This window comes from Solanum tuberosum, unplaced genomic scaffold (assembly GCF_000226075.1).
Source record: "Solanum tuberosum cultivar DM 1-3 516 R44 unplaced genomic scaffold, SolTub_3.0 scf00559, whole genome shotgun sequence".
Classification (NCBI taxonomy): Eukaryota; Viridiplantae; Streptophyta; class Magnoliopsida; order Solanales; family Solanaceae; genus Solanum; species Solanum tuberosum.
Window position 1 is genome coordinate 83874 of NW_006239486.1, and position 11110 is coordinate 94983.

Sequence of the window (11110 nt, forward strand, 5' to 3'; positions counted from 1 at the left end):
CTACCCTTGGTTTTGATTTTTCTATAATTAAAATGCCTTATATTGTTCATTTAACAGTACCAATTACTCTCTTCAGCTGTCCATTTGCCATAAATTCTCCAGTCTTTGTGGAAATCACTAATTGTCTCAACAGGAGTTATGCTTCCAATGTTTCTTCTGATTCATTTAAGGGACACACATATGCAACCATGGCTGAATTATCACCATCCGATTTGAAAGTCGGGTGTAGTGTAGACTTCATGTCAAAGACTTCATTGCCTATTCAGGATGCAAATGCCAACATTTCTATTTTAAGTTTGCATAATGCTTTGGCATATGGATTTGAGCTTTCATGGTTTAGTCACGTTTATTGCGGCAAGTGCCCCGAGAATTATGAATGTGAAGGTGAAAATTCAACTGCTGTTCGTTGTGTGGATTTCAGCTGCAAAGCTTACAATTTTAGATTCTTCAAAACGCCGTGTGGTAAGATTGTTCCCAATGTCATTTTGCTGCAAAGCTTACAATTTTAGCAATTTTGCTGTGCAAGTCTTAAATGTTTTTCTTTTTCTTTTTTCGGTTCTGTATTTTCTCTTTGGATGACCACAATCAAGTTGGTCAAAAACATGTTCTCCGTGTTCTTGCAAGTAAGCAGTCGTAATTCTATTGTCAATTCTGTTTTATATAACGGAAACTAGTTGCAAGTCAGATTAACTGAGTTATTGATTGTTGGTGTTTTTGCAGCAATCATCCCATGGATACTTCCCATAGCTGGTAAGTCACATCTTTCATCTTTCAAATATATTACTAGAAATCATTCTAATGTCGAAATGGAGCAGACGTTGGTGGTTGAATTTTTAATTTAACCATTCACAAACTTTTCTTGCTTATTTGTGATGGTTGTACACAGGGTTTAGCATTGTGACAAGAGTCATTCTATTTCCATGCATAGTTGTATTTCTAATGATTGAGTTACGACGAAGGCATTTGTCGATTTATGATGCAATTGAAAGTTTCCTGCACGGTGAGAACAATTTCGCCCCCATTAGATATTCCAACTCCAACATAAGAAAGATGACTAGGAACTTTAAAGAGAAACTAGGCCAAGGAGGTTATGGTTCAGTATATAAAGGCAAGCTTCAAAGTGGTCCTAATGTAGCAGTGAAGATCTTGAGCAAGCCCAAAGCTGATGGGCAAGACTTCATCAACGAGGTTGCCACAATCGGGAGGATTCATCATGTTAACATAGTACAACTTATTGGCTATTGTGCTGAGAGATGTAAGCGTGCTCTCGTGTATGACTTCATGCCTAACGGATCACTTGAAAAGTACATCACACCTCAAGATGGAGGAGCTGATCAACTGTTAAGTTGGGACAGAAAGTTTGAAATTGCTCTTGGAGTTGCTCGAGGTATTGAATACTTGCATCGAGGTTGTGACTTTCAGATTCTACATTTTGACATCAAGCCACACAACATACTTTTGGATGAGAATTTCATTCCAAAACTATCTGATTTTGGTCTTGCAAAATCATACCCGACGGATAAGAGCATTGTTACTCTAACACCAGCCAGGGGAACAATTGGTTATGCAGCTCCAGAGCTGATTAACAGAAGCATTGGTCCAATATATTATAAGGCATATGTCTATAGCTTTGGAATGTTACTCATTGATATCGTAGGCTTGAAAACAAACTCGGCAGCCAAAGAAGACATATCAAGCCAGTATTTCCCATATTGGATTTATGATCAACTCGACAAGGGAAAGGAGATTGAAGTACTAGACGAGACACATGAAGACGTAAAGAAGCTGACTTTAGTTGCTTTGTGGTGCATACAAATGAATCCACTCGATCGTCCCTCAATGACTAAAGTAGTGGAAATGCTTGAAGGCAAATTACAAGCACTGCAAATGCCTCCCAGGCCCTCTGAATCGCGGGAACCATGTTCGTTGGAATTCAATCTAATTAGTTCTTCAATAAGCTCAATAGAGTCTGTGAAGTTGCTTGAGAGTTGTTCTGATTCTGCAAAAATAGATGTAATTGTTGCTTGACATCACATATTGTGTACGTAATTCGTGTTGTTCTGAATAAAATATCAAGTTCATAATAAATTTTATGATGTTTGATTCTAAAAAATAAAGTTTGTGACATAGCCAACCTTCACAATTTGTGACAGACATTTGAATCTGTCACAAACATTTAATTGATAAAATGAAAATGTGTGATGAAACAAGTAATGTGAAGTGATTAGTTTAAAGGGGTGAGAGTGCAGGTTCTAAGAGAATGATCCTCAATGGAGTTTTTACTTGTTTAATTATCATATATTAATAATCCATCACAAAATGGAACTTGTGATGAATTTTTCCAGTCACAAATTTTACCCAGTTTGGATGGTGTTACGTATTGTTTCGTATTGTATTATTTTAATGAATATCACTTTTGAATAGATTGTATTCTGTCAATTGCAGAGAGAGAGGAGGAGGAATAGGAGGGGAGAGAGGCGAGTATTGAGAGAAATTTGCTATAACACTTTAACTTTAACTATGAATTATAACTCTTTTAACGTATAGTAAATACATATCACAAGTTTATCTTACATACTATATAATTTTTCATAAAGAAGAATAAGATTATTAAATAATAAGTAAAAACAAAATGAGAAGAAAACACTAAGGTAACATCATGATCACGTTAAATCAGCGGTTATGAGACTTTTCGTTATTATCTAACGATGAATTTGAACGATACGCTACAATAAAATTTGAATAATAATCAAAACAAACATAACATTTAAACTAACAATACAATACTAATCAGTAACAACCATCCATACAAGGCTGAAGAAAACATGATATGACACCACCCAAAATTAGTTAACATAGAAAAGTTTTCTTCATGACTCATTAATATAAAAAAAAATGGTTTGTAAAGTTGTCTTCATTATTATTATTAGCAAATTTCCAATATTGTGTTGAATATTCTAATATTGGACCTTTTTTTTTTCCACACGTTTTTGCTATATCAAACTTTAATTTGGTATCATAAATTTTCTTTCTCCAATTAATGACAAAGAAGACTTTAAGTCAACTAATTGCATAGAATTCTTTATCTTGAAAGTGTTGCCACTACTTAGTCAATGAGTCCAAACAAAGAAGTGAATTTCTAACTTACATAAAAAATTAAAATAAAAACTCATGTGGTGTTCTAATTTTGTTGTCCCATTAAGTAGCATTGTTATAAAAATTTCTCGAATATTTAATCATGACTGAAATTTTAATGAAGTTTAATATGTCTTTTAGATATGTATAACTGAGCATAGACTTATAAAAAAAAAATTCAAAATAGTGTTAGGAGTTGAGTTCCAGATCGAAGTCTGGATCGGGATCATAATTGAAAATTGAGTCACTGATCAGAATCGAGGCGTATCGGCAATTTGGTTCTAAGTTGGGTCGAGATCATAGTCGGGACTCGGATCAGGAGTTGGTCTCCTTTTAAGGTCAAGAGTCAGATTCTCGGTCAAAACTGGATAGTGAGGTGGAAAAAGAATTTTGATATTATAATTTAACACCCGCACAAAGCTTGACTAACTTACTAGTACTCATTAATACCAAGAAAATTATTTTGGACCCTTTTTTTTTCCACACGTTATTGTTTCAATTGTTATATCACTATTTAATTTGATATCATAAATTTTCTTTTTCCAAATAATGACAAAAGAAGACTTTAAGTCAACTAATGGCATAGAATTTTTTACCATGGAAGTGTTGCCACTACTTATAAGTCAAGGAAATAGACTAGACTAGTTGCAAAAAGTCCAAACAAAGAAGTGAATTTTTAACTTGAATATAAAAGTTTCATGGAGTATTCTAATTTTGTTGTCCCATTTAGGTAATATTTGCTTTAGCTTGTTTTTTTTTGTTTTTTATGAGTATTGATATGAGGTAATACATACGTCTTACGTTGTATAATACAAATGAGTTCGAGCGTATCTCATGTGAATTATCATGTAGAATGTATGTGTCTACTTATTAAATTTTATATAAGTTGAAATACATATTTATTATGCACAACTATTTTTTTTATGAATATTCAGAATGAGCCAATACACATGTCCTAGTGGCATAATACAAATCAGTTCAAATGTATTTTATGTGAATTGTTATGTAGGATACATGTGTCTATTTGTTCAATTTTATACAAATTTAAATATCTTTTTATGTACAACCAAAATTGAATGACATAAATACTAATTGAGAACAAATTTAAAAACATATTTATAATTTATATCTTATTCTTACTTCAAGTTTGTTGTGGAACGTCAAAAAAAGAGAGACTACAGTGTCAAATATTTATTTAATCCATACAGGATTCAATCTCTTTAAGTGACATAATAATCATACTTGATATATTTTTAATGGTATAAATTATAATAGTATTATTTTTTCCAAAGGATTACATAAAAAGAAATTATTAATTGTATAACTATTGATTTAGTTGTAAGGACATAAGTGTTAAACTCATAAAATTTCAATCATATATATATCGTAGAAATAACATCTAGTAGAAATACAAAAAAGAATATATGCAACTAAAATAATATGATCCGATTCTTCTCAAATCACATGCATAACGAGAATTTAATTAACAAATTTTTAATCGTTTTATATAATGCTACACCCAACGATTCCATCACGGATCATAAAATTAACCTAACTAGAACAACCAAACAGTTTAAAATTATTATAAAAAAAAAAGATTTTTAATACAAAAGGATTCTTCTAGCACAATTCATACAAAAGAAGAATCAAGAAGCCAATCATATTCACAAGTTTAATTACTTGACACCACAAATTTAATAGATAAGGTTTTTGATTGATCAAATGGATCCTTCTAGCACAATTCATATGCAACTTTAAATAACACAAAAATATAATTATCAACCATTATAACATTATTGTGCTACACCAAAAAAGTCACAAAAACTATACACTAATGGCTTCTTTACTAACGTCATCTCCATTTCTAGTCCATATCGAAGGATTCAACTACAGAAGAACCAGGAACGAAGGGCTTTCCCCCCTTTCCACGCATTCAAAAAGCAATAAGAGAAGAGTGCTAAAAGTTAATGCCTTCAATAAGGATGAAAAAATTGTGACAAAAAAAGAGGAAAAAAAGAGCAATGGATCAAGAAGGGAATTGGCTTTTGCCTTAATGGCAATAGTTGCAGCAAGTTCATTTACAAGTGTTGTTTTGGCTGAGGAACCAAAGGCAGGGACACTTGAGGCAAAGAAGAAGTATGCACCTATTTGTGTCACAATGGCAACTGCTAGAATATGTCACAAGTGAAATTTAGATGCGGATTCGGGATTTAAGTTTAATACGTTTCAAATTTTATGATTTTTAGTAATGAACTTGTTGTAATCATGTTAAAATTACAGGTTCAGGTCTAATATAGTTTGTATTGGAAGTTATGAATTAGTAGTCGAAAGGTTATAGTCGCCCCTAGTGAAAGCATTGTAAATTACATTTTTATGTGTAAGTTTCGTGTGAATCATTAAAAGAGATTTTTCAGTCTCAAGATACTTGTTAGGTTAATATTTATGGTGCATCTTTTTTAGTACATTGATATGGATATGTTAATATTTATGGTGTATCTTTTTTACTAGATTGATATGGATTGTTATCTATAACTTCTAGCATATTTTGTATACTTTTTGAGTATTTAACTTTAAATTTTAAAATAATATTTATTTTTTTTCTAAAAATTAGTTAATGAACTCGAAAAGTAATTTATGACAAATATTTTGAGCGACAGGTGAAAGGAATAATTAGATATTTTCTCAATTTGAAAATACTTCATAAGTATTTTTTCTATCTCAATTTATGTGATGGTATCATGCGTTTAGATTTTGCGAGTCAAATAAATTACGTCATTTATTTTATATTACTCGTCCACTTTTCTTTTTACACGCATCTTGCTAAGAAATCATAAATAAAAAAGACATTTTTACTAATTTCCCCTTTTTAACTCTTTTTAATATACTTTATTTATGTATCATATCTATCAATACTAAGATCAATAAATTGATTAACTTTTATCTAGACTTTACAATATTTATATTTTCGGATTAACTTTAAGGGAAAAATAGAAAAAAATAGATTTATTTTGTTTTAATTTTGATAAATTGACAAATATTTTTAGTGATGTAGATACATACGATAACAATAACAACATACTTAGTGAAATTCCACAAAGTGAAGTCTAGAGAGAGTAATATATATACACAAATCTTACTACTAACCCGTGAAGGTAGAGACTATTTTCGAAAGACCCTCGATTCAAATGCAACAAATTCAGGTACTAACCTTCTATCCTCACTCTCCTATCTAAGGTCATACCCTCAATAACGTGAAATTAAGTCATATCCTATCTTATCACCTCTCTTCAACACTTTTCAGCCTGCATTTGCCTTTACTTACCCTGTATAACCAACCTCTTGCATCTCCTCATCGGTGCATTTATGTAATGTGGATACATAATAATATGAAATCAAGGGAGCATTTTTTTATCCCAGCTATTATAGACTTTTAAATTAAAAAAAAAAGTGAAATAATTAAAAATGATTTTTTATAACCATTTATAAGTTAAAAAAATACAATGAAAATTTCATAATATTGTAAAATTAATTATTTTTAATAAAAAAGACTTATTAATTAATTAATTAATTTTAAAAAATCTTTTAGTCTTGTAGAGCTGGTACTCTGTCTTCCTTTTCCGTTTTCGGCTCCGAGCAAACTAAGAGTAGAAATGGCGTCGTCGGCGAGAGAATGGATTGAAGCAGACGAAACGGCGAAGCAATTTCTCACTAGGGTTTTCTCAGTGAGACCTTTTCTACCATTACCTCCACCTCTTCATCGCATTCCTCTCCGTCCCGGCAATGTTGTCGAAATCGTCGGTCCTTCTCCTTCTTCAAAAACTCGCATTCTTATGCAGGCAAGTCACATGTAACAAAAACTCTATTTATTAATTTTTCTTCTTCATTTCTGTTCAGCTACATTTTATAGATGCCAATTCATAATTTTGAATCAGTGATTTAATGTGCATATAGGGAGAGTTAAACACTCTTAATGTATTCAGTATTTTTGAGTTTCTTATCTGAATGAACAATCAAGTGTGTGAGTTTTCTATCTGCACTATCCCTATCTATGTATTAAAACACAATTCAACTAGTAGGTGTGTGAGTTTCACAAACTGAAATATCTCATTGTTTAGGTAGGAAAAATAAACATTGATAGTTGAAATGTATTTTGATAAGTAATTGGTTATAGTTTAGGTAGGAAATGCACAGACCTGATATAGGTCTGAAACTCAAAAAATTGGGATACGTTAGGTGCATTTTTTACCATTTTCTTTTGCTTTGTGGACTCTCACATTTTGTAGTGTTACCAATATTAATCAATTACCTGTCTATTTAGGGTCGGATGTTTTAGAAGTATGCATTCTGTGCGACCATTTTTCTCCATATGGGTCTATTTCAGCACCATGGGTGTGGCCTAGTGGTCAATGAAGTGGGCTGAGAACTGGGAGGTCGTAGGTTCAAGTTCATTTTTTCCTATCTATCTCAGCTTTGGTGGATAAAATTACCTGGTTTTGTCCCTAATGGGAGTGGTAGGTGCCGAAAGCTGGCCCGGACACCACGGTTGTCAAAATATAATACTATGGGTCTATTTCATACCAGTACTATCTGGGAATTTGGAAAATTTTCAGTTAAAACTGGAAGAAGATTATATGAAGTTAGAGTTGAGAAAAATTTATGGAAGTCCTTATTGTGGAAAAGATTTTGGGATGGAAATTGACGATTTGAAAAGCTTCACTTGAAATACACATTCATACCTGTGATACCACTGTTTCAATTTTCAGTTGAAGTCACCCAAAATGACAAGACCAAACTGAGTTTATGCAAATAATGAAATAATACTTCATGGCCAAAGGGAAAATAATTTATCCTGCAAATAAGGAGGCCTCAAAAACTCACACTTATTCACACTCTCCATGGACATACAAGTCCCTAACTTGATTAAATAAAGTCCCGGCAAATATAAAAAATGTAACTGTAGATTTTAAAAAAAAATCACGAAAGCATTAATCCCAACTAGATGGTATCACATATATTATGTCTCTCAAATAACAAGCTTAATGTGATTCTTTTTGGTTCATGCTAGGCTGCTATTAATTGTACTTTGCCTAAGGAGTGGAAAGGTGTAAACTATGGAGGCTTGGAGCGATTAGTTATGTTTGTTGACCTGGATTGTCGTTTTGATGTATTAAGCCTTTCACGATTACTGAAGCAGCGGATCATTCGAGCAAATGGTAGATATTTATTCTTGAGCTTGTTTATTTGGTATTTTGGAATTTCATGATGTTTAGAATATGGAGGCTCTAATTTTATAGTTTAGTCAATTGCTGGAAATGTATGGCTAATTTGTGTTTTCCTGGAACCATATTGTTGATATGGTAATATGGTTTCAAAACTCTCTTTTGTTACTTACAAAAAAGACTCTCTTTTTGTTTTCTTTGTTCAGTTAATCAAAGTGTTTATTGATATTACACCAAATTGGTTGTTGTCTTTACCTAATGTATTAAGAATACACATAAGCCTCCCAGAAATGTTGCCAATCATCTATGCATACAAAGTAGACAAAAAGTCAACTCTTGTAACAATGAATCATCTACCCCTTCGAAAGTTTTTGTTGACAGTGAGAGACTGTTGATCAGCAATTCAGTTGAATCAAATGAAAAGATTCATCACCGTTGAGGATTCCGTACATCTCTCATTATCTGAATGAATTTTTTTTTGTGAATGATCTCTCATCATCCATTATTGAAAGAACTTTTGTGTAGTCCCTTGTACTGCTTGTTTGTCTAGTTTTCTAATTACATAAACTGCTATAATAGTAATAGCCATAGTAATATTGCAATAACATATTTTGATTTTAGAATCAATTTTGAAATAGCACTTAAAATAAAACATGTTCGTGTGTTGAGTCTATCAACCCAATACTTGTTTTGAGTTGATGAGCCAATTGGGTGTTAATAAAAGTCAGTAACCATTCAACAACAACAACAACATACCCAATGCGATCCCATAAGTGGGGTGTACACAAACCTTACCCCTACCTTGTGAGAGGTGGAGAGGCTGTTAGCGATAGACACCTGGCTCAAGAAAAGCATTTTCAAGAAAGGTTCATTAACCATTCTGTTTTTGAATTGAGAGTTGACTTAATTTTCTCAGTTTTGCCTGAGTTAACATGACTTTTTAATAGTGATTGCACACTATGTTTTTATGTTTTTGCAATATCGTTGATATGCTTTGTGATTTTGTGTGGTCCATCGTAATATTGCATTTTTACACAAGGGTGTTCTGATAAGTGGAGGAGATAAATCAAGGTTGTGTCTAAGTTCTCTAACACGAAAGAACTGAACTCATGGGTGCTGTTAATTGATTCATTGTAACTGAATATTGGGTGTAATGTATTAGGTAAGTATTTGAAAATGTCGTTCTTGATGTTACAGACTGACAATATTGACAAGCTGGTTGAAGAGAATGGATATGTTTGATTTTGGTGTTGGAATGATTGGAACTCATTATTATCCTTCAGGAAAATGATGCAATTCATTATACTGCTGTTAGAATATTTATACAATCCTAGTAGAATAGGAATAGATTTATACAATCCTATTTAGAATAGAATAGGAATAGAAAATAGTATCCTACTTGGTAAAGGATTGTATTGTAGTGTCTATAAATATAGTCTCAATGTAATAATGTAGACACAACAACAATTCAATAATATTTTTCTCCTATATTTCTCATATGGTATCAGAGCCTCTACAATGTAATGGCAGATACATTAGAGTAATCACCTGGGTCGGAGACAAGAAATCTACTATTATTATTCCAGAACAATTACAACAGAGGCTGGGGAATTTTCCCTAGCTGTAATGTTTGTTCTGTTTGGATAGAAAGGAATAGAAGATGTTTGATGGGATTTTAACTCCCATCTCAGTTCTTAAGGGTAGAGTCCGAGCAACATAGATATATTATTATCCATATGAGTCGCATCTTTCAACTTTGAATAGTGAAGCTTATTCTCTTCTCAATGTACTCTATCAAGTAGTAATATTTTTTTATAACAAGGAAATCCCGAGGACTTGTTGGAGCAGAGTTTGAAACTCGATGTAAAATGAGTCTGTTCTTCTACCCTTCTCCACTTTAATACTAGCCTTTTGTGAGTTGCAGGGTTCGAAAGTATTACAATTGAATCAAAAGAAAAATACAAGCCTCATATGACATTGTTTCTAGAGTAGAACAAGATCATAAACAGGAGTAAGAAGGATCGTTGAGAAGACAAAGAACTACCTCACAAATCTCCAAGAAGCCTTGGAAAAGAAGGGAATGACAAGTACCACAAAAATCCAGGCTCGTAACCTACAAAAATTTGTAGAAGCAAGAGGTGAGTACCAAACCACACGGTACTCAGCAAGTAAACCTCTAAACACGAGCTAAGGGGATAGAATACAAGTACTCATTACACCCACCGAACCTTCACAACTACAATCTAGTATAAAAGCAGCCCAACCTAACAGTTCACAATTTACAAGCACATATCTCAACAACAACATTCTAACAATCATATATTCTCAACAACAAGCTCAATATTCATCAATTACCACCTCCACAACTACAACCTGCTTAGTACCAGCCTAACATAAGAGTTCACAGTTTACAAAGCATATAGCTCAACACAACACTCTAACAATTTCATATCCTCAACAACAACAATAGTTTCATATCCTCAACAACAACACTCTAACAATTACATATCTTCAACAACAAGCTCAATATTCATCAGTCATAAGTTCCATAGAAATGCACTCACAAGATCATCAACACACAAGATCAAGTTCACCAATAATAAAGAAGTGCAATGCAATGAAATGCAATGTCAAGTATAGTGATGCATGTCTGACCTAATGATACACACCCGCTGTCTCTCAGTCCGGGACCCATGGGGGACATATCTGTCCATGCATCCATCGCATCGCGCGATACGACTCTCGATAATAGTAAC

General features: G+C 32.7%; 4 protein-coding genes across 4 annotated transcripts in view; all 4 read left to right on the plus strand.

Annotated features, from left to right (window-relative positions):
- LOC102581295 (DNA repair protein XRCC2 homolog) overlaps positions 1 to 11110 on the plus strand; it is a 112794-nt gene that overhangs the window by 49616 nt on the left and 52068 nt on the right. The gene's annotated exons all lie outside the window — the stretch shown is intronic.
- Positions 17 to 2056, plus strand: LOC102583383 (glycerophosphodiester phosphodiesterase protein kinase domain-containing GDPDL2-like). Its single transcript, XM_015304509.1, has 4 exons — positions 17 to 462; positions 591 to 623; positions 721 to 750; positions 887 to 2056. Exons 1-4 carry the CDS (start codon positions 33 to 35, stop codon positions 2026 to 2028), a joined length of 1635 nt encoding a protein of 544 aa, XP_015159995.1. The 5' UTR covers positions 17 to 32; the 3' UTR covers positions 2029 to 2056.
- On the plus strand, positions 4970 to 5323 carry LOC107058610 (photosystem II 5 kDa protein, chloroplastic). Its single transcript, XM_015304505.1, has one exon. It carries the CDS (start codon positions 4970 to 4972, stop codon positions 5321 to 5323), a length of 354 nt encoding a protein of 117 aa, XP_015159991.1.
- LOC102588226 (DNA repair protein XRCC2 homolog) overlaps positions 6729 to 11110 on the plus strand; it is a 52004-nt gene continuing 47622 nt past the window's right edge. Inside the window, exons 1-2 of the mRNA XM_015304514.1 lie at positions 6729 to 6971; positions 8201 to 8348. Coding sequence (XP_015160000.1) covers positions 6786 to 6971; positions 8201 to 8348 — 334 coding nt within the window. The 5' untranslated portion in view covers positions 6729 to 6785. The remainder of the gene's footprint in view (positions 6972 to 8200; positions 8349 to 11110) is intronic.